The 23,589-nt window shown below is 39.7% G+C and overlaps 1 protein-coding gene and 1 pseudogene across 1 annotated transcript; one reads left to right on the top strand and one right to left on the bottom strand.

Moving 5' to 3' along the window:
• The first annotated feature begins 1,164 nt into the window (after window positions 1-1,164).
• LOC128016746 (uncharacterized) lies at window positions 1,165-17,357 on the top strand. Its single transcript, XM_052601470.1, has 9 exons — window positions 1,165-1,325; window positions 9,213-9,325; window positions 9,503-9,578; window positions 10,431-10,617; window positions 10,841-10,909; window positions 12,726-13,672; window positions 13,786-14,609; window positions 14,694-14,897; window positions 15,855-17,357. Exons 1-9 carry the CDS (start codon window positions 1,234-1,236, stop codon window positions 16,103-16,105), a joined length of 2,763 nt encoding a protein of 920 aa, XP_052457430.1. The 5' UTR covers window positions 1,165-1,233; the 3' UTR covers window positions 16,106-17,357.
• On the bottom strand, window positions 17,150-22,037 carry LOC128023460 (coiled-coil domain-containing protein 149-B-like; annotated as a pseudogene).
• Window positions 22,038-23,589: the final 1,552 nt, after the last annotated feature.

Genomic DNA, 23,589 nt, shown 5'->3' with positions numbered 1-23,589 from the left:
ACCCCTGTAAAACACATAAACAAGTTTGTGTGTGTGTGTGTGTGTGTGTGTGATCCTGGTATTCCATACGTTATGGGGACCAAACGATCCAATTGGCATAGTAATACCAAATTTTGACCTTGTAGGGAATTTTTTGTCCCTATGGGGAAAAAAGTTTATAAATCACAAAGACTGAAGTTTTTTTTATTTTCTTCTTTTTTGATAACCTAAAGTTTTATGTGAGGGGTAGGGTTGGGGGATATTATATATGAATATCTGGTATATAAGTGTGTGTGCTTGAGTCTGTTTTTGCATACTAATCTCAGATTGTATGCACACTGGTAGACTGTCTGTCCGTCTCTCTCTTGCTCCCTCTCTCACTCTCTCTCTCTCTCTCTCTCTCTCTCTCTCTCTCTCTCTCTCTCTCTCTCTATGTGTGTGTGTGTGTGTGTGTGTGAGGGATGAGAGTGGGGGAAGGGTGTGTTTAGATGTGTGCGTCAGAGGTTTGTGGTGTGATAGAGAAATCCAGAATAGTCTTCATATGACTACATAATTTGAAAATATTTTAGGAGCGCATATGGACAGCTCATATCAGTTTTTTTTTTATTTGAAAACGGCATTTAGGTACTGGAAGAGCATAAAAATACATCGTATTATGAAAATGTTAAATTTTTCTCCATTGCATAGCCCTTATTTATCTACATCGAGCGCTTAACTGCGGAGGCAGCAGCAGATAACACTACGTTATCTACGTTTACATAAAAATATATATAATGTATCGAGAAATATTGTAGTTTTTTTTATCAAAGTTAGTCAGGAATTGAATTATGGCGAAATATTTATTCTGTCGTAACGTAAAAATAAATTAATAAATCAGACTGCAACAGACCTGTCGATATTATCTGTTAAGTACAATCAACTTCGCTTTGAAAACAGAAATACCACCCCAACCCATACTGGAGGTTGCAACCATTTCTTTAATATGGGTAAGTTTCTGTTTCTGTTTTTCCAAAGATCAAATAATTTCCCGCCGGCATCAGAACCACAAAGAAATGTTATAAAGCTATTTTAAGTTGTAAGTTTCGAACCAAAAAAAAAACAATCGAAGTATTTAAAAGTTATGAATTATAAGCGTGATTATCCGGCCGCACGTCCTCCCCTAGCGTCTGAGTGAATGGTATAGTCTGGAAGAACCTGTACTAGAGAGGGAGAGCGCGAGCGCTGCTCGTGAGAGGACAGCGCTCATCAGCGGGAATGGCGGATACCGTTCGCTCGCTCTTCGACTACCGGGAGCCGCCGATGCTGGACAGCAACGGAGAGAGCAGCAAACCGCCACAGCCGCGAGGGTAAGGGAGTGAACACACTCGAAAAAGAAGTAACATTTCCAGAGATGAAACTACACTGTGTTTAGAGATCAGAAACGTCTGTCAGATGTAATAATGCTATTTTTCTATTACGACAACACGATAGTAATGATGGAAGTTTTTAAAATGGTTGTAGATAAACAATAAGGTAAACAAAGTTATACAAATGTTTTATTCATTCAGTTATGAAGTTAAGTTGTTCTTTATAAATAACGTTATTGCTCCGTAGTCACTGGAATCAGGTGTGTGTGTGTCATTTAAATAACAGTGACTTAAGTTACCAGTGTAACGGATTCATTTTCAGAATAGAATGCAGAATCTAGGTTTTAATCACTATTAACTAATTGAATAAACAATTGACGTGCGCGCGCCTGTGTGTGTGTGTGTGTGTGTGTGTGTGCCTGCCTGTGTGTCATAGAGTGTGTGTGTGTGTCTGTACCACGGAGTGTGTGCGTGTGTCACAGGGAGAGCGTGTGTGTGTCTGCCTCTGCCTGAGTGTCTGTGTGTGTGTGTCTGTCTCTGCCTGTGTGTGTGTGTGTGTCTGCCTCTGCCTGAGTGTGAGTGTGTGTGTGTGTGTGTGTGTGTGTTTGTGTGTCTGCCTCTGCCTGAGTGTGTGTGTGATTGCGTGTCTGTGTGTCACTTGGAGAGCGTTTTTGTGTGTGTGTGTGTGTGTGTGTGTGTGTGTGTGCCTCTCTGCCTCTGCCTGAGTGTGTGTGTGCGTGTGATTGCGTGTCACAGGGAGAGCGCGTTTGTGTGTGTGTGCCTCTGCCTGAGTGTGTGCGTGTGTGATTGCGTGTTCGTGTGTCACAGGGAGAGCGCGTGTGTGTGTGCGTGTGTCTCTGCCTGAGTATGTGTGTGTGTGTGTGTGTGTGTGTGATTGCGTGTCTGTGTGTCACAGGGAGAGCGTGTGTGTGTGTGTGTGATTACGTGTGTGCCTGTGCGTGTGAGTGCAGAGGGGAGGAGGGAGTGAGCAGAGTGTGTGAGAAAGGAACAAGTACTGTGTGTGTGTGTGTGTGTGTGAAAGAGAGAGAGAGTCAGTGTGCTTGCGTGTGTATATGTGAAGGAGAGCATGAGAGGGAGTTAAAGACAGTGAGTGTGCATGATAAATACAGACACAATATGCTGGTGTGTATGTTTATTAGACTGTGTGTGTACCAAATGTAATACTGGTCATTTTCAACATTTGACATTTATTCTTTTGGGGTCCAATGAGGAAAACGGCTAATAAATTATAAGGAATTATGTTTTTTGAAAATCTAAAAATGATTTAGGTAGATTTAGGGTTAGGGCATAGAAAATACAGTTTGTACAGTATAAAAATCATTACGTCAATGGAAACCCATGTGTGTGTGAAAGGGGGAAGAGTGTTTGAGAGTGAAAGTGTGAGACAGAATGAGTGTATGATTGCATGTGACAGTAGATAAAAGGTGTGTTTATGTGAGAGAGTCTTGGTGTGTGTGTTTGCATAGGTTGTGCCTAATGTTATGGGGGCCAAATGTCTGTTTGAAGACAGTAAAACCTGAAATCACCAGACAACACATGTCTTGAGAGAAACAGCTTATTATATATACTTAATAATAAAAATATAAAAACATAGAAAGGTATCTAGGAGGGCAAGGTTTAAGGTTTTTAGGTGATCAAAAATATAATTTGCTCAGTATAAAACAATAGTCATTGGAAAATCCCCACTATGATGGTACCATGTGGAGTGGACCATCTAAAAGGTATTATTGTCAAGGTGTGTATGTTTGTCAGGAGAAAGGTGTGTGTGAGTGTGTGTATACACATGGTACTGAAGAAGATGTGCATTTTAAATGTGGGGAGAAAGTGTGTGATGTGTGTACGTGAGACAGGGGAAGACGTGCGTCTATTTGTGCGTTTGTGAGAAAGAAAAGAGAACAGCAGTGTTTGGGTCAGTATGTGTTTATGTGTAACCACTGGGAGTTATGTGTATATAAAGTATAAAGCCAGTGGATAACTGAAAGTGTGTGGATGTATTTGTTGATTGTGTTTGATAGGGAGAGCTGGATGAACACTGGTATATGTGTTTGTGACAGAGCAAGGAATATATATATTTATAGAGAGAGACAGAGGGCAGGTATAGAAAACAAAGAGTTTTTATAATGCACATTGTGTGTGTAGCCTGTATCTTTTAAAGGGAGTGAGATGGCTTCACTGAAGCTGTTTGAAAGAAAATCCCGAACGAAGGAGTTTTCGGTTAACTAAGCTGAGCTAGTTCAGATGAAATTGTTATTGCTCTGAGGTTGCTCTTTCATAGCTTGGGAGACTTAATGTATTTGGTTAATCGAGATATTAACTTTGTCTTATATATCTGTAAGAGTACAGAGTTACCAAACTGATGTGGATAGCTCAGATCTGATCATCTGAACGTGGAAGAATTTCATAAGAAATTTTGAAATCATATTGATAAATTGATTGCAGACTGCAGACAGTTATGATCAAGGGTGGAGATGTGTTTAAAACTTTAGTTTAGTTTTTAAAATTTTAGTTTTTGAAAGTCAGCAGGGTTCAATGTTGTGTTGTGGACCCTTGGCATTCTTGAAAATATCTTATTTTGTGAAAGAAAGTCATACATGTTAGAACTGATGTGAAATTATGACTTAATTTTTATTTTTAGTGGAACACACATACTGGTAAAAAACAAATTATATCCTGAATGCACTGTAAGTTGCTTTGGCTAAAAAGCTCTGCTAAATGCATAAATGTAAATGTAAACTACCGCTTTAATGCACATTCATGTTGGAGAAAGCCGATATCATACTCCGATTTTGTGAAAATGGTACGATTTCCTTTGGCCAAAGCATTTATTGTTAAAAATAAAAACTGATTATAGCTTCAAACTTTTAAAAGTGCATGTAAATGCACTTGTTGAGATCTCTTTTGAAACTGTAGATGAAGATACTTATTGTGGTCTTTTTCTCTGGCGAAACATATGAGAAGCAGGAGACTTGAGTATATTCTCCATTTAATCTCACTGCTGTCTTGGGAAACTGAGATATTAATGAGATCTGAAGTGATGGACAGTTGGTTAAGTGTGGTAGAGTAGCATTAATCTGATTGTTGTAATTTTGTTGTAATTTTTGATGTGTGAAAATAATTAGTTTGAGTGACAGATTTGTGTGACAAAAAAAAAGTGTGTGTCCGTTTAAGAGAAAGACAGAGAGAGTAGGTTGTGACGAAAACCGAAGGGGAGGGAGCGAGTGTCTGTGTGTGTGTGTGTGTGTGAGTGAGAAGCGAGTCTGTGTGTGTGTGTGTTTGTGTGAGTGAGAAGCGAGGCTGTGTGTGTGTGTGTGTGTGTGTGTGTGTGAACAAGGCAAAGGCTAGTGTGTGTGTGTCTGAGAGAGAGAGAGGAACAGAAGAGGGGAGGGTGTGTGTGTGTGCGTGAGAGGCAGAGAGGAGGGAAAATGGTGAGGAAGTGTGTGTGTGTGTGTGTGTGTGTGTGCGCAAGCTTGCAGGTTTGAAACTGAAAAAGAAGGGGAGGGAGAGTGTGTGTCTTGGAAACAGAAGAGTGTGTGTGTGTGTGTGTGTGTGTGTATTTAGGCTTGTGTGTGTGGTTGAGTGAGGAGGGGAGGGTGAGTCTGTGTGTGCTCATGAAGCAGGGAGGCGGGTGTGTGTGTGTGTGTGTGTGCGCGTGCGCACGCTCGTGTGAGAGAAAGAGTGTGTGAGAGACAGATAAAGGAAAAGAGAACGTGATCATGTGGAACTGTGAGGGATTGTGTGTGTGTGTGTGTGTGTGTGTGTGTGTGTGTTTGTTTGTTCTAGTGGCTCACTGTGGAGGGGAGGGTGAGTGTGTTTGTGCTCTAGAGGCAGAGAGAGAGGGCGGTGTGTGTGTGTGTGTGTGTGTGTGTGTGTGTGTGTGTGTGTGTGAGAGAGAGAGAGAGAGAGAGAGAGAGAGAGAGAGAGAGGACTAAAGAAGTCAATGTTTGTGCATCTGTGTTTCTGTGAAAGACAGAAGTGTGTTTGTGTGTGTGTGTGTGTGTGTGTGTGTCTTGAAGAGAGGGAGTGTTTATGCATCTACTTTGTTTATGAAAGAGGAAGGGAGTTTGTGTGTGTGTGTGTGTGTGTGTGTGTGTGTGTGTGTGAATATGCAGAGTGTGTAGGCGGATATGTTATATGTTTGAAGAGGAAGACTGTAGATTGTGTCTGTGTGTGTGTGTGTGTGTGTGATTTATTTGTGAAAATGAACAAGGCAGAGAGTGTTTTCAACAAAGGTTTGTGTGTGTTGATAGGGTGAGTATGTGCATGTCTTCAGACTGAGAGCCTGCATGTGTATGTTTACATTATTCAAGGGTGTGTGTGTGTGTGTGTGTGTGTGAGAAAGACAGACAGGAAAAAAAATGTGTGTGTGTGAGAGTATCAGAGAGAATGCATTTGCTGCAGACTTTGTGTGTGTGTGTGTGTGTGTGTGTGTGTGTGTGTGTGTGTGTGTGTGTGTGTGTGTGTGTGTGTGTGTGTGTGTGTGTGTGTTTGTCTGAGAGAGACAGAGAATATGAGACTCCAGCTTGGTTATTTGAGAGAGCGTGAGTGAGTGAGTGAGTGTGTGCGCTTTAGTGAGATGGTCTGTGTGTGTGTCTGTGTGTGCATGTGAGCTTGAGATGGAGGAGGGGTGTGTGTGTGTGCGCGCATGTGAGCTCAGCTGATGAGAGGATATTTGTGTGTGAGTGTATGTGTGTGTGTGTACGAAGGCTTTTAAAGGGTAGGGTGTACTTGCATGTGCATGAACACATATGTGTGTGTGTCCATCTGGGGGGATGGTGTGTGTGTGTGTGTGTGTGTGTGTGTGTGTGTCTTTTTGTGTTCTTGTGCACATGTGTGTCTTTCTTCTGGAACATGTGCATTTCTGAGTTGACTTGTTTGTGTGTTGTTGTAAGTGGAATGGGATTTTGCGTATTTGTCCATGAGGGAAAGAGGAAAAAAGAGAGATAAACAGAGTTTAGATACACGAATGAAATGCCTTGTGTAATGAGGAGGAATTAAAAGCATGTAAGTTTTTTGTGTGTGTGTGTGTGTGTGTGTGTATTGACTTGGAAAATGTGTTACACAAGTGTGTGTAATGAGATTTACTGACAGGCTGGACAGGAGTATGTCCACAGAAAACAGAGACTGCTATTCAAATGAATCTCAATGGAACTTGTGGAACATTTATTCTATAGTCGAATTTGGAAACACACTGGTAAACCACTGAATTACAATAAATGGAGAGCAAATGAGCATGTGTGTAGGGATTCGACAATATGGATGGCGCCATGGCCCAAGGCTAGTGTAAGAAAGTTTGGGGCCCATTGACTGAAATGTCCCTTGCCTCATTTGCACATCCAGCCAAGAGGTCAATCGGTGACATTTAAGGAGCAGTTCCATTTTCCTAGAAAGATTTCACCTATGTTCAAGTTGGTCATAGTGAATTCTGTTTGAGATGCGTTTCATACATCTTTAAGCTCTTGACAATAAACTGCTTTTTTGGCTGCAAAATTTCACCTGAACTTCATTAATGTGACCACACATTTAAGCCCTGTTCACACTGCGGTTCCAGAAAATACATTGGTAATGTGTCCCGGCAATTGTTCCCGGGTCACTATATTTTGCACTTTCACATTGCCAGTGATTACCCGAAATATGTGTGTGCATTCACACACAACCCGTGAAGGTCCCGTAAAGACACGTGACATCAGGGTGTGACGTATAATGTACGAGTCGAAAATGCTAGGCATGTTAACTTTCACTTAAGATAGCGAACAATCTCAGCATCAGTGTGGAAAGTGAGAAGCTGACTGATCTCTGCTTCTTTACACTTTGCACATATTTTTTCCGTCGAGAACGTTGATCTGCCTTCAAAACACCTGGTAAAAGAGTCGCGCGATAACGTGCGTCATCACTACAACACACTCTTTACAGCATTAGTTCTGGCTTTTGTTCACACACCGCTCTGGGATTGAACCCGGCAATGTTACTAGGTCCCGACCCGGGATCAATCACTGAATCAATCCCGGGACGTGTTTGCTTTCACACAGAAGGCGAACTGGCAATGTTCCGGCAATTTTCTGGGTCCAACGTGCAGTGTGAAAGGGCCTTTAGACTGTCTATTAATTCTCAGCCACAACACTAGAGGGGCTCAGTAAACTTCCGGGCCCCAGTAAGTTTTAACATTTTTAAAAACTAAAGTAATATTTAATTAAATGCTAAAAACACTAAGAATAAAGATTACATCATAACTGATATTAAACTGACATCATTCATATATATATATATATATATATATATATATATATATATATATATATATATATATATATATATATATATAAGTTTATTATATTAAGTTTGAGGTGCACATATCAGCCTAGAATAGGAAGGCCATTGAGCACTGTCTTTGAGGAGAGGCTTGACAAAAGTCAAGAACCACTGCCCTATTTGTTAGATGTGTTTCATTATTCAAATTCACAGGTTAGAGTTCACCAGACTTCTTCTTTTGTCATCAGTGTTCTAAAGTTTAAGACAAATTTTTTTTTTCATTTAATTTTCTTACATTTGTAGTCATATGAATGGAATTCAATGGAACATGAAGTCTAGTGTTACTGTGGCTTTCATTTGAATTAGTTTAATAATTATAAATAAATGGATAGAATATAGTAAGACATCGTAAATAAACAGAAAGTCGCATTTTCAGTGTTTCATTTTCTGAACGATCAACACCAAGACACACCGCACTACAACTCGTTGAACAGTTTGTACTTCTATACACAACCTCATTTCATTTAAATCAGTTTTATTCTCCCATCTACTCTGATTACATTCCACAGACTTGTCTTTGTAATCATCTATATGACAGTTCTTTCTAAAGCTGGCCTGAAATGGGTGAATGGAGGGATGAAAACATGAATCCGCCTGCATGCATGCACACAAAGACACGCAAACATATGCTCTTGGGTCCAGATGGAGGGTCGGCCAGATCAATATCCAGTTGGCAAGATTGAGTCTTATCACAGCTCAATGAATTCATCAGGCACACACACACTGAACACATCTGTAACCAAGAGACTGCACATCTCTACACTTGTCTAATTAAGCATTCACAGTTGCATCTGTGGAAAGCAAAACTTTGGCTTTCATACACAGCTCTATTAATGACAGTTCACACATACTCGTATGTGGTCAGTTGCTCTCTGCTGAAGCTCTAATGACTATTTGAAATTAAATGTTGAGAAAAAAAAAAAGGCATATGCTGGTCAGGTATGTTTTGAATCATCACAGCTGGTTTGACCTGTTTTAAGCTGGTCTATAGTTGATCATGAGCTGGTTTAAGCTGGTCCTGAACTGGTTGTAAACTGGTTATGGGTTGGTTTAAGCTGGTCTTAAGTAACTAGCTCCTGCTCAGGACCAGCTCATGACCAACTAAGGACAAGCTTAAACCAGCGCAAATAAGCTGCCATTCTTCAAAACATACCTAACCAGCATAAGCTGTTTTTTTTTCAACAGGGGTTTCCACCGAACGGATTCTTTCTCTTGAAGGAGAGTGAATGCGCAGTGGATTCATTACTGGAGTTTGTGAAGATGAGCTTTACACTATATTTCTGATGTGCTTGATTCTTGGCTTCATTTAAAGTAAAGATTTATTGTATGGGTAGCACTATTTTTAGTAACATAGGCACTTCAAACAAGTCTTAATTAAAAAAAATTTCCTGCCACATGTTTTTTCATTTATAGACATAAGCAAAATTAAACCAGATTTGTGCTGTGATTTCCACTGATCCACTGACATATCCAGGTTATTGATTTGTCAGTGATTTGTTTTGTTGCTGATTAAATTGGTCAGGCTGTCCGTTTAATGTGGTGTGTGTGTGTGTTTTGTAGACGTGGCTGTGGAAGGAAAAGGAAAGGAACACCAGTAAAAATGTGTGACCGAGTTTTTGCTACAGAGGATGAGGAGGAGAGCATGTCTGAGAACAGCTATGGAACAGAGAAAGGTGAAGTGTGTTTGCTTTTAGCCTTTTTTCATTACTTTAATTGATATGTAAGAATAAAGATGCAGAAGCTACCGATACATAATGGAGAAGTTACCAATAGGAGTACACAGGGGTCTTTAGAATTGAGAATTCCAGCTGAATTATGTTTCAATAGCTTTTTGGTATTATCCGTTTCAGGTGATGATCATGAGGACAAACCCAGAGTGCCTGCTGCTGATGGACCATGCTATGAAACTCAATCTGCTGCGCTCTGGTGAGTGAGTGAGTGAGTGAGTGACTGAGTGTGTGTGTTTGTGTGGTCTGAGTAGAGATGCTGCTGAGTGTGGGTCTGTGTGCGTGCGAGGAGGAGATAGCAAGTAATTGTGTTTGTTGTGTGGTTGAGAGATACTTTTGTGTGCATATGGAGGTGGGGGATTACTGGAATGCAGGCTGTGTGTGTGTGTTTATTGCACTGTGTTTATTATCATTGGGCCAGTGAGGGAAGGTGTGCGTGTGTTTGTGTGCGTTTATCATCGTGTGTTGCTGGGCTTATGGTATGTGTGTGTGTTTGTGCTAACAGAAATATATGGTTATATGTAACTCTATATATAATGATGACGTGTGTGGGGGGCAACAGTGTGTTCTGTAATTATATATTCATATTTATTTATGACCTTCGTACTGGTTGGGTATGTATGCCAGGCTTATAGGGGCTTCAGAGCTGATGGTTAATCTTAAGGAAAAAATTAGCAAGCCTATGTTAGAATACATGTTAAAATACACACAAGTATATGTTAGAATACACGTAGTAGCAGCTGCAACTAGCTATAAACAACCTGTTTGTGGCTCAACACTATTTATCTAAATCCAATTTTTAATAATGCTACGACATGAGTTCACACCAAACGGGACCTTCTGATTAGTCATTTGAGACGATGATACCTTATTAATGTTAGTAATCAAAGGTGTAAGAGCTGAGACGGCAAGACTTTAGCACAGGACATGCATTAGTCTGCCGCTCCGTGGTTTCGAAAATAGGGTCTGCAAGATTTCCCAGCTGTGATGTGGTTATCTCTATCAGTTTTGTTTGCTGTATTGCTGTCTGATGTAGTTTTCTCTCGTGCAGCGTGAGTGAGGAGGGCTCTAGCAGAGGGAGGGGGGGCGTCTCATTCCCCCCATCACCAAACTGCCGTATTCGTGAAGTGCACTGTGGAAATCAAGTGCGACTGACTGTCATAGCGATCCGTGACATCGCTAAGGGGGAGGAGATCACTGTGGATTACAGTTTGACCGAGTGGGGAGAAAATTCTTTGGTAAGTGTAATCATGACAATGGCTTGCACATCTCAATGCTTTGAGCTCCTTTTGCACTTAGTGTTACTAGTAATATGCAAATTGTTGACCGTTTATAGTTTATATGCATATGGTGTTTGATTTATTGATGTGTATGTGTGAGAGTGTTGGAGGGATTTTATAGTCCCACTCTTGTCACATGGTTAACAATTTTATTTTTTTTAATGTTACATCTCTCTCTCAGGGTTTCCATGGCACTGTATCTCCTAGTAGCTTTGATTGCAGCTCAGACCATGAAAGAAACATTAAGAAGGTAAATATGCATTACATTTTTACGAATACACTTTTAGACACACCCAGTTACCAAGCAACAGTCATTTTCAGGCCTCTTGCTGAATATATTGTCCTACTGAAATGATTGCACCCCTTGCCATCAGTGTAAACATACCATAAGCATAAGCACCACAGCACATTAATATCTTCCGCATTTGGCATTGTATCATCTTGCTCCACCCCTTTTTAGCCGGCGTCCTTTAAACAAATTGTTCAACCATTATTTTTGGGTTGTTGTAAGTAATTTTCAAAATATCTTTAAAAAAAAAACATAATTAACAATATGCCAGTTAAAAATTTTATAAAGGTTAAGACAACAATGAGCGTGTTTACATGCACGTTCTTAAGCCGATAATGCTTAAGCCGAAAACGCACTTGGTCATGTAAACGCGTAAACCAGTTTTCTTTTATCGGAGTAAAGTCACAAACAGCATTAGCATAAATTGGTCGCAACAGGTAGTTTTTTGCCTCTTACCCAGGTTTCTCATGGCATGTAAATGCAATAACCTGCTTTCTGTTGTCTTATAGAAGTGCGCATGTGTGAAACATGACAGGAACACATCGTCAGTGCAGATTTAAGTCCATCTAGACCGAGCAAACGTCTTACAGTAAAGAAAGAAGGACAAAAGCAGACTTTTTCATGACAGAAAAATTATAAAAATGTGTTCTCATCTCATGCAGCAGAAGTAGAAGTGGTTCAGTCACAATGCTGCGTTTAACCTGATTTATTAATGAAGTCATGTAAACCAGGTTACTGGGGAAAACTGGTTACTTTAATAAGTGGATATTTGTGAGTTATCAGCTTACTGGTGTGCATGTAAACGTGCTCAATGACTATGTTTACATGTGCACGAATAATGCTATTATTTCCAATATTCAGAGTAAGGACTTAATCACATATTATGTTTACATGTCAAGATCAAAGCTCTTAACTCCCATTTACATGCAATTTCTATTATTCGCTATTCTTTATTATGATGTCAATTCACAAGAGAAATGTTATGGCAATGTTTGTGTTCTATGCGCCGTCTCTGGATGAGGGTAAAGAGCAGAGAATGGTTGCAGCGAGTTGTGCCAACAGAGTTCAACGGATCATAGTAGAGGAAAAATTTTAGAATGTTCCTAATCATTCATGGAGCGGTGTGAATATGTTCGTCTCTGTATGAGTCCACAAGAGTTTTCTGTTTTTGAACCTGTACGAATGGATAAATACTATGTTCTCTTCTTTGACATTATTTTTAATCTGCGTATTGTGCGTGTCATGTCAGTGTGTACTTCCAACGAGTACATGTACATTTTGGTCAGAGTGGCAATAATGGGATTAAGGTGTTTACATGCCTGTATATTTCGATTCAAATCAACCTACTCCACCAATGATAATACGATTATACTTGCGGCGATTATGAGCTTAATCACATTATTTAAATCAGAGTATTGCATTTACATGATTTAAAGTTTAATCGCAGTATTGCCAAAATCTCATTATAATCGCATTAAGAGGGTGCATGTAAATGTACCTAATGGCAATTAATCAACAAGAAATATCATCATTTAAATAAATCTGGATGCTTCTGGCCAAAGAAACACTTCAAAGTGAGTGTTGGTGGTGTTTAGTTTTTTCCTGGAGGATATAATTAAGATCTGCCCTACATTCTTCACTTTCAGTCATTACACTTCAAAAATTGTCATTTATATACGTTACAGAAGTAAAACGAACATAAAGCTGGAATGCAATACTTTCTGGATTATACACTCTTTAACAGATCTTAGAAATCAATGTGCTTTTTTTTTCTTAGGAGGAAGAGTCTGGCCCAGGTCCACTTTCTGCATCGGAATACCTCACACCTTCTTGGTCTCTCTCTCCTTCTTCCTCTCCTCTGTCTCACTCTGAGCCCAGTGATTCAGACCTGGACTCAGATGATGCCAATGGAGATACACGCATGCAAATACCTCACCGCCGCAAGAGGCACAAAGCCCTGTCCTCTCCCGCTGCACATGCTAAGAGAAAAGCACTTCAAAGACCCCCCAGCCATCCTCCCACTTTTCCACACTCCCTCGTGTCCTCCTCACTGCAGCCCGCCACCCCCTCCAGTCCTGTGTTTAAGTGCCCGCAATCTGCAGGAGTTCCTGCTAAAAGTGTCAGTGTGTCAGTGGGTCATGGGCAGAGCACCATGGCACAGAAACAGCGCTGTGTTTACTGTGGCCGTCACTTCCGATCTCTCCCACGCCATCTGGATAAACACCACGCCCACCAGCCGGACGTGTGCTCTGCCATGGTGCAAGCATACACCTCTGGTGAACCTGCTTGTGTACAGTCTCCTCTCCCATCATCGAGCAAGCAGCCCCAGTGCCTTCAAGTGACTCCTGTTCCAGGTGTGGTGGTGGGGACACCGCAGTCACCTCCCTCTTCTTCGTCTCCTATCAGAAGGAGCCCTGCCCTCTCTAGCCCTATTTGCAAAAGTCCTACCTCAGCCCCGACTACTCCACCAAGAAGAGGAGGTGTTCCAGTGTCTGTCTTAAAGAGGAGCCCACCTATTCCTGCTACTCCTCCCAGAAAGGGAGGACGAAAAACAAAAAAGGATAAAGAGGAGGTGGACATTTTTGAGAAGACAAAAGAAGAGGAATTGCCCACTCCAGTGTCTTTAGATCATGTCAAGCAGTCAGAATCTCCAAAAGAAGAAAGAGAGGACAATGGAGGGAGAGAAGAAGAAAGCGGAGCAGAGGATAAGACCGACCTTTCAAGGTCAGACATTTTCATTTGATGTCACAATGTTAAAAACCGTTTCACTGTTAAAACTGATTATCCATTCTCTTTAAATTCACTTAGTCCTGTTGTCCTTTTTTCTCTTTTCTCAGTTCACGTCGTCTCCACATGCTCCCACTTCTTTCCTCCCTTTCCTCCCTGGTGTTGTATCTGCGGCGGCTGCAGCACTCTGCCTTTATTTCTCTCTCCCGCTCACCACAGTCGGCCGAGGCATGGCGTCTCCTCTGTCACTCCAGTCTGGCCCTTCTCATCCTTTACAATCGCCGCCGTGAATGTGAAGTCTCCAAACTCACCATCTCCGAGTACCAGGCCCGAGTCACATCCCAGTGCCCCATTCCTGTGCAATCTGGTGCCCCACCAACTCTTACCCCACTGGAGGCCTCGCTCTCACCCTTCGAGCGGATGGTCCTCTCCCATCTCCCTCGCGTTGGAGTCCAAGGGAAACGTGGCCGCGTACAGCCACTCATCCTCCCACCACACTCTGAAGCCTGTATGGAGATGCTTTTGCAGACTCGTGCTGGTGTGGGAATTGATCCACAGAACCCCTATGTGTTTGCCAGGCCATATCACTCACCAGCCACTCCCCTACGAGGGACAGACTTACTACGCAGTTTGGCTCGGTCCAGTGGTTCTCAGCACCCGCGGGCACTGACACAGACACGTGTTCGCAGGCAGGTGGCAATACTTACTCAGCTGCTGTTTTTAAGTGAGGGTGAGGAGGAAGGGCAGCAGGGGTCTGCCATTCAGCGATTAGAAAGCTTCTTGCAGAAGGAGTATCATGTGACTCAAAGCTGTGCAACCATTGGCCAGGACCCTGGGCTGATGGGTCTGATTGGTCGGGTGGTACTATGCGGAGAGAGAGACGGCGTCTTGTTCCGAGGAATGAGTTTAAACCACATCTGTTTGGAGTTAGATGGTGAGTGAGTTGTTGAGCCAAGCACATGGCAGGTGTAAATAAAGAGTATTAGACACATCAGTCATACTTATCCTTCCCTTTCAGTGTTGTCAGAAAACTCTGCCGACTCGTTGTCAGAGGAGTCCGATGTTGAGCAGAGTAAAGAGAAACCTGAAGCACCGTCTCCTGCAACCAGCATTATGATGAAGAAAACCAAAAGGAACAGCCAGTCTTCCCAGCCCAAGAAGACGATAGGCAGCTCCCTGGTCACAAAGGGACGCAAAAAGGGCTCAGGAAAGCCCAAGCCTGGTGAGTCTGATTGTATGACTGTCATACAGTGTGACAATATGCCTTTGCACACCTTAGGTAATGAGGACAATGCTGATGATTGTGAAATAATCCATGTTGACGTGCAATGCATGTACCAGTTAAACCAGGGTTATTTAATTCCATTTTACAAAACCTATTCTGAGGGCTGATAAGTGCAACCTTTGTTAAAACTGTGTAGCTACACTAACTGTTAAAGTAGGACAGACTTTTAATGCATTAAAAGTTTTGTGCTAAAGGGCATCATCAGTTAATCTAATATCAAATGCATTTATTGCGTCTTCCCTACTAATATGGTAACAAATAAACCTCTGTCAATCCTAAAGGTATTCTTTTTATTGACCTCATTTACATGCACATTATTTTCAATTAAGATATATTGTTGTCAAGCCTTTATTAGGAAAGTGGCCTCCTCTAATATTGGCACCCTTGGTAAATATGAGCAAAGGTGGTGGCTGTGATAATAAATTTGCCTTGTTTATCCTTTTGATCTTTCACTCAAAAAAATCACCAGTATTAGTGGAGGACACTGTAGGTTTACTTGCTCTAAAAGTACTGGGCCCGGTTGCATAAAGCACCTTTTCCCTTAAGTATGAGCCTTGGGTCATGAGACACAGGTTTTGCAGTTAAAAAATCGACTGTTGCCATGGCCATCACCCTAACACCCAAAAACAACATCAGATATGTAGAAGTTTACGTCACAAAAATATATAACTGACAAATCGTTAGTAAATTGTTTACAAGAACATTGTGATTTTAAGGTCTTTATCACCAGCCTGCAAAGCTAGTGTCTTCCATAAGGCCTGAGACCTTCAGCACAGGGCTAACTCATTGACCTGAGTGTATGTGTATGGCCTGGGGGAGACTGGGAGCGGGAAAGCCTGAGTGTAGTGTTTACACCAGAATAATGATTAACACATATTCTCCTCTCTGTCTCAGGTAAACGTGGAGTGCTGAAGCGGCCTTGGTCTGAGGCAGAGCGGGCAGCTGTTGAGTCCCACCTGGTGCAAAACATCATGGAGCTGCGTGTGCCGGCTAAAGCGGACTGTGAACGCTGCCTGGAGCTCTGCCCCTTGCTGGTCACCAATCACCGGGACTGGAGGGCTGTGAAGTTCTACTGCCACAACCGTATACAGCTGCTTAAGAAAACTCAGCAGAGACAGGGTCCACCTGCCCTGTCCGTCTGCTGAGGCTGTGAATCAGCACGCTGCTGGGAAGGGGCATCCAATAACAGCAGATGTGTAAGAGAGTGAATGTGAGGAGGTGCTGAGGAAAATATTTACAGTCACAGTAAACACTGTACAAATGCTTTAATTAATGTGATGTTGTGTTTGATTTGTGTCCGGTGTGTAAAATGGAAAATGGTACCACTCTGGGAAGCAGATGGAAATGCACACTTGTGTACCTTTCCAACTACGATGAAAGAAAATGATTTTTCTATTGTAGATTAACAGTAAGTTTTTCTTTTGCTGGCTTGAAAGTAGATGAACTTTTTTGGCCAGCTGAAAGTCTGAATGGCTTTGCTCTCCCTTTGGCCATGCCTGTAACTCACCAGTGACAGAGAAACAGGCAGACTGAGCGACTTGTGCCTTGGTGGGAGTCAAACCTCAATTTCACTCATATTTGTGAAACGTTTTCATGAAATGAAGTACTCAAATTGAGAAATGTGAATGATTTTTCAATGCACCCCCCTACCCATGCACTTCAAATGAATTAATGCATCCTATGGCATCATAATCCAGTGCACAGATTCATATGGATGACATTAATGACATTTTTTTATGTTTATGTATTATTAATTGTAATTGCATGTAAAAAAAAAAAATACAAGAACATTCTTCAGAATTCCTTTTTTTTTTTTTTTTTTTTTGTCATACAGGTTTGAACAAACATGAGTGAGGATTTGTTTTTGGATTCTTTTCATTCATTTCAAACCATTGCAGTTAGCTGTTTGGTAGCTTGTTCGGAATTGAAAAAAATAAGCATCTGTTTGTCCTGTAGCTCTAGAAATGGACATGAATGAGTGAGCAGAGGATTTCGGTTCACTTGTTTGCTTTGTACGGTATCTATCCATCAAATCCATATCAGAACTTAAACTGTGATGGAAACACGATAACCACACATTACACCTCAGTTTTATATATCTATACTTTACAGTTTTCTTATCCTTTGTCCTTTCAAACTTTGCAATGTGTGTATATGTGTGTATATATACACACGGATATATATTGTAGTACTATTATCAGTGGTATTATTTCTATTAAATCTTACTGTGGCAAGGTTTTTTTTTTTCTTTTCCACTTCATGTATATAATGAATGTAAATATTTGCAGCTAGAAAAGAGCATGATGTAAATATATCGTAGGCAAGACGAGCTTGTTTTTGTGTTGTCTGTGTTTTTCTAAGTTGTCTGAAATGGTAATAAAAATATTTAGTTTGTAATTCTAGACTTGGTCTTGTTTATGCAGAAGAGCAGCAAAAATCCTCACGTTTCTGTCCAAAGATTTCAATCTAGTGATGTTCTGTGCTGCATACATTTTAAATCATCTAATCTAATTTGGTATTATTGTTCACTGCATTTTAAATGGCACAATTTTCCAATTGTTTTTGTACATACTCTTCCTCCATCTAACGCTGTGTCATTGCACTCGGCACTGAAAGGTTTGTTTTAACAGTTATTTGTTTTGCTTCAGTCAAAAGGGTTTATTTGCATTAAATGTTGCTGGAAATCAAGTCCCCGCTGTCTCTAGTAGTAGGTCCCCTACAGAAATATCTTCTAAAAAGAGTGGATTTATTATTCGCTTACTGATTTCATATTCGTTGTTGAATACGCACTCTGAAGGTCAGTCTGAACAGAAAGAATGAATAGTTAAACCACAATCCAAATGGCAAACTCTAAACTGCTTAAACCTGCATCGAGCCATGATTCATAATAACGCTTCCTCCAGTGGAAAAAAGTGTCCATTCCTCTCCACCAACCTATTTGCTCAGAACTTTTGCTTAATCTGTGCATATCATCTCCCGATTCAATCAAGACAACTTTTTTACTGGAGAAAGCAAAACTATGGATAAATGACTCCTTTTTTTTAACTGGAAGCAATGGTTTAAAGTTAAAAACGTCTTAATGATAGATTTATTACCGTGTTTTTGCTTCACAAGACTGATGGACTGGATGTTTGTAATGGTGAATGGTACATTTATTTCAGTAACTTCAGGACAAGGAGTGATAATAACAAGATAATCCTTCTGTCCGCACTCAAAAGGTCAAATCAACGAGAGAAAAAACAAGTATACTGATGCAGTAATAACTCAATAATACAGCAGCAAAATGTCAAACTAAATGGCTGGTGTATTGTGATGCTGTGCTTTTGTGCAAGCTGATGATTAATTTTACACCATATTACACTGTAATATTAGGTGATCTAGAGAGCGATTTTACACCACCAGATCAAACATGAGGAGAGCTTGTGTTTAGTGAAGCATGCTCTGTTTCTTCTTCGACCCATCGCTCTGTTTGCTGTTCCGGTGTACAAGGCTCAGATTCACAAACACAGTCTAAACTCAACAAAGGTCTATGCTGCCACAAGCTGACAGTCCTCTAATGAACCGTGACTGTCAACGTCCTCCTCAGAATGAATAACAGGAGCATCATTCTCCTCGGCCTCTTCTTCTGAACCTTTCACAGATCATCTTGTGTTCACAGAATGACATCCACGGCTTGTGAGATCTTCATTATGTTGTTCTGATCCCGTCAGGAGGACACACGGGCGTCTCAGAGTCACAACAAGCAAGGGTTTTACACTGTGTGCTCTCCACAGGCTGGACACTTTCTGCTGGATTAGAGATCTGTGGAGTTTGTGAGACTGATAAATAAACCGCCTTTTGGCTCAACTCGACTGCCACGGCTTGACAGTCATCTGTGCTGAGTCCAGTGTCTTCAGTCACTTCTTCTCCTGTAATTATCTCTTCATCTCCTACTGGAGAGCGATAACGCACACACACACACACACACACAAAACTATATATATATATATATATACACACACACACACACACACACACAGTATATTATGTTACAAAGAAGTACCCATTACACACATGTAAAGTGTATTAGAGCTAACATTTAAAAAAACTACAATCAAATAACCAAAAAAAAAAAAAAAAAAAAAATTGGACATGTTTACCTGGCAGACTCCACAGCCCAGACACTGCTAATGTTTTCAACTTTCTTTCCAGTTCTGCAACCCGGTTACCCAGGATCCTGTTCAAATATACGCAAACCAACAGCTAAATTTCTCTTTGCTGTCAAATATAAGTATGCTTAAGCTAACCTGATATCCCACGATACTAATAAACTGCATCTTAGCAAGATTAGTATTATTATTATTAACAAAAACTATTATAAGTGCTTTTGTTCATTTAAATAAAGCCATAAGAAAACTAAATACACAAAATAACATGGAAAAACTCAAGAATGTTAAATGTTGCCTTGGCAATTTCTAAAGTAAAACAAGTTGAAGCGCTAAATTACTGAATGAAAAAAACAAACAAACTAAATAGTCATATTTAAAAACGATCAAATTCATAAATGCACAATTTCTAAACATTTCGGAAAATATAATCATTAATGCAAATTCATGAAATAAGTAAAATCTATGATAGTATATAAATAAAGCATTCAAAAATAAATCTGTATCTTGGGTATCTCTCTGTATCTGTATCTCTCTGTACACACAAGATACAAAGTTACTTTTGAATGCTTTATTTAAATACTATTATAGTTTTTAATCATTTTATGAATCAGAAAGGAGATGCCCGTTGTCACAGTACTTGTTGGTTTGCCGTTGATGCTGAATGAGCAGCATGTTCTTCTCAGACTGCAACAGCTCTTGTACTGAACACATACAGGCTTCTGTGTATATGTCTTTCAAGAATTGTATATCCATTAAAAAAGAAAACTGGTAAAGATTCTGTGGAAGTCTTTTGTGGCACCTTGTTTAGCAGAGAGGAATCCTGTCAGAGCGCTGCTGTTGGGCTTGCTATGGACTTTGCAGTTCTTCCTGCTTTCCAATGCACTCTGAAATAAAACACATCAGCATATGCTTGACATCAGAATACAGAATGAATGTATACATGACTTAAGTGAAGAAATCTTGTGTGCATATTAAATGGTTGTATGTGTAATAAATACCTTGTACTTCATAATGTTAGATTTGAGGAGGATGACCTCCTCCTGAAGCTGCATAAGCCGCTCATGCAGGTATCTTAAAAAAACGACATTTTAAAGAATTCAGAATTATATACAGATAACCCACAAAATGATTAGCCAAATAGCATTTTTTTATAATATTTAGCCACCAACATAACCAACTGGAAATAATAGAGTCCTATCAATCTCTGTAATGTCCCCAGCAGACCAGCAGAGGTCAGTCTCACCACACGCCTGATCCCCTTCTTAGAAAAATAGCCATTAAACATTTAAATAGCCTACATGAAAAATTGAGCATTTTTAAGTCATCTGGCTGTTTTCTCCCCTTTTGTTACATTGAAAATATATCGACGCAGAAAACCAACTTGGACTGGTTCATGGATTATTTCGCATGGTCAGTATTGTAAATGTAAAAAAAACAAAACAAAAACAAACTGTATTTAAAATAAAATAAATTTTAACTGAAATTAAATAAATAAGGGAAAAAAACTAGTTGCGTAATGTCTATATAAAAGACAAACACACAACACAATTACTAAGACTTGACATTTAAGATCAAAACAAAATGCAAAAAAAATCTGTGTGTGTGTTTTACATCCTACAATTACAGCAGTAGATGCTAAATCTGCAGGTGACTAGATCCTGAATATGGTAAACCTGAGCTGTTTTCCATACACAGAGCATCTATATCCAGGATCTGCTTCTCGTGGCTTCCCAAGATGTGGTTTATTTCCAGGTTTAGTCTGTCAGCTTTCTCCTGACAGACATTACGCTCTGCTCTCACGTCCTGTAATTCATCCATGGCTGCCTTTAACCTTTGTTCTGGTGCTTCATTCTGCAACACCATAAAGTTAGGACTACTTTTTATTTTAACTTTTTTTTACTTCTTTTTATTAAACTATTTTATCAGTGTGTGTGTGTGTGTGTGTGTGTGTCTTTGTGTCCACAAGAACTGTGAGACATTGCAATATTCTTGAGAATTAATATGTGTGCAACGCCAAGAGCAATGCACCTGTTCTCGAGCTCTTTCTAACTGCTGAACAAGATCTTCTCTCTCATGAACTGGAAAGTGATGAGTTCCCACCTCTTCGTCCCCTAGACACTGCTTTGCAATGGTCATCCTCAGCAGCTGTGGGATGGAAGGATTGCAGATATACCACAATATATAAACTGACCAAAATGCTTGATTACACATTTCACCTTGCACACATCTGCGTGGGATTGAGTGATGCAAGCTATACCTTGTTATCACCCTGCACCTCCGCTAAACATTGCTTCAGTTCTTTTATCTCCTCACTCAGCTGTTTGTTCTGTTCTCGCGTCTCTCAGTAACTGGGCCAGATTGACCTGTGGCGAGTTAAACACATGGCTTCTAAAAAATATTCAACTTTTTAATGTACAATACAGACAACATTTTATAGGTATAATAACACTTGACAATAATCAGGATTACAGAGCTGACTATCTCAGATCTGTAGTTTTATACGTATATGAGAGCATCTAACAGATGATGTATAGTTACATATATTTTAAAGGTGATAAGCACAGACATACTTGGTTTCTTTTTTCAGGAGGCAGAGAACAGTCACCTTCCTATTGATGAAAAAAAAAAACAGATTAAATTTGATGAAAATACACTTAATAATTATGACATTTAATTAAGAATAGAACAGAAAAGAAATACATGCTATAAGCTCTCTGTACTTTTTCTTGAGCCCTTGGTGGCGTTCACGGAGCTGGTTTGCCATCAGTTTAAACTGATCCTTTTCCTGCCGGCAGTTGTCAAGTTCTTTTGATAAGATCAGCAGTGCCTCCTTCTTACTCTCCAGCTTCCTCTTGCAAACCAGGAACTAGCCACACAAAGAAAACAACAGGGTTCGTAATGCTTCAGTTCAATGCATTCACCATTGCCAGAAAAGGTAATGTTCAAAGTGGGTTCTTGCATTGTCTATCAGCAAAATCTGCTGAGCTTTTGACTCAAAGGCCTCTGATCTTTTGAGATAATATTTGCATTTAATTGTCCATGCAAGTGAAAATATTTATATTTGTACTTTTGCTGACGATTTTCTGATTTCAAACTTTTCACTGAAACCAGGAGTGTCGCTAAATTACAGAAATCACCCAAACCTTACTCCTTCATTTGTTTTGGTGATTCCAGATGTTCTAGAAACTGTATGTTCTTTAATAAAGCAGCAGGGGCAAATTAAAATAAGAAAGATGATTTCATTTTACATGCCCGACATCTTTATTTTAGTCTTTTACTGATGTTTGATCATTTATTACTTATTAATATTAATAGTACTTATTATTACTGAACAAGTCATCATTTGCAGCCCCCCTGGAAAGTTTGCTAAATGCCATTAAAGGCCCCGGGCCCCTGTTGAGAAGTAATGATATAAAGGACTAACTTTTAACTGAAAATAAATTTTTAAGAGGGCAGCCAATCCTTTGAGATTTGTCAACGCACTGAGAAGTTAAATTAAAGTTTATGATCTTATCATATAGGTATATTTATTCAAAAGATTATGTAAACACATTCAAAGTCCATAGAGGCCTGTTATGTAGTTGGAATGGCTTTAAAAGATCCCTAAATGAAAACATACGGAACAGAAAACTATTGATATTTACTTTCACACTATTAAAAGAAAAACCTCTTTAATAGTGAGAATTGTGCACACGCATGAAGAGTAATGTATTTTATATATGTCATCCTGTAATATTACACCATTGAATTTAAAAATCATTAGTTTCATTAATATTAAGATATGCATAATTTAAATAACAATGTTTTCACATATAAAATATTCATATTTAATAAGTGTTAATGTTGTAGATGGTTATAATTATATATATATATATAAGCTGTATTGTATAAAAAAAAAAAAAAAAACGGAAGGTCTCAGTCTCAGGGTAGGATATTATGTCCACCATAATTTCACACAACACAAAACCTGTATGCACGTAATGTAAATAATAGAACATAATGCACAGCAGGAAAAATAATAATAATATAAATAGACTTCGAACTTATGTCACACATAATGTCTGTGCTTACTTTAAATGTAAGATAACGTGTGACATTGTGCTTATACAGTACATTGCCTCTGGTCTTATTTGTCAAACCTAAGTGCTCTGTCAAAAGAATGATGCTGCTGACTGATTGGTAAAGAGATCCTGGTGAACATAAGCAGTTTCTCCCTGTCACTGAGTGAAGTGTCATCTGAAATGTCTGCTTTAACGTGTTTCTTTCTTATGTTCTGCTTTTATGTTGACAGTATGTGGAACAGTGATACATTCAAAACAATGGGCTGTGAAACCCTTTGTCCAGTTGGCTTTCTTGTATGAAACTGAAAATTCATAATTGTAAATAAGAACAAACATGAAGGAACAGATTAACAGAAGATGCTGTTTTATTTATTATAAATAATATCTTTTCAAATGGACACCCAGTATAATGCTTGGTCA

Source organism: Carassius gibelio, chromosome A1 (assembly GCF_023724105.1).
Source record: "Carassius gibelio isolate Cgi1373 ecotype wild population from Czech Republic chromosome A1, carGib1.2-hapl.c, whole genome shotgun sequence".
Taxonomy (NCBI): domain Eukaryota; kingdom Metazoa; phylum Chordata; class Actinopteri; order Cypriniformes; family Cyprinidae; genus Carassius; species Carassius gibelio.
This window is presented reverse-complemented; position numbering and strand designations above follow the sequence as displayed.

Excerpts from the sequence above, each read along its gene's own strand:
- LOC128016746 (XM_052601470.1), top strand. The coding sequence starts at position 1,234 with ATGGCGGATACCGTTCGCTCGCTCTTCGACTACCGGGAGCCGCCGATG. Across the intron at positions 1,326-9,212 it reads AAACCGCCACAGCCGCGAGG|ACGTGGCTGTGGAAGGAAAA; the intron begins GTAAGGGAGTGA and ends TGTGTTTTGTAG. Across the intron at positions 10,618-10,840 it reads AGTGGGGAGAAAATTCTTTG|GGTTTCCATGGCACTGTATC; the intron begins GTAAGTGTAATC and ends TCTCTCTCTCAG.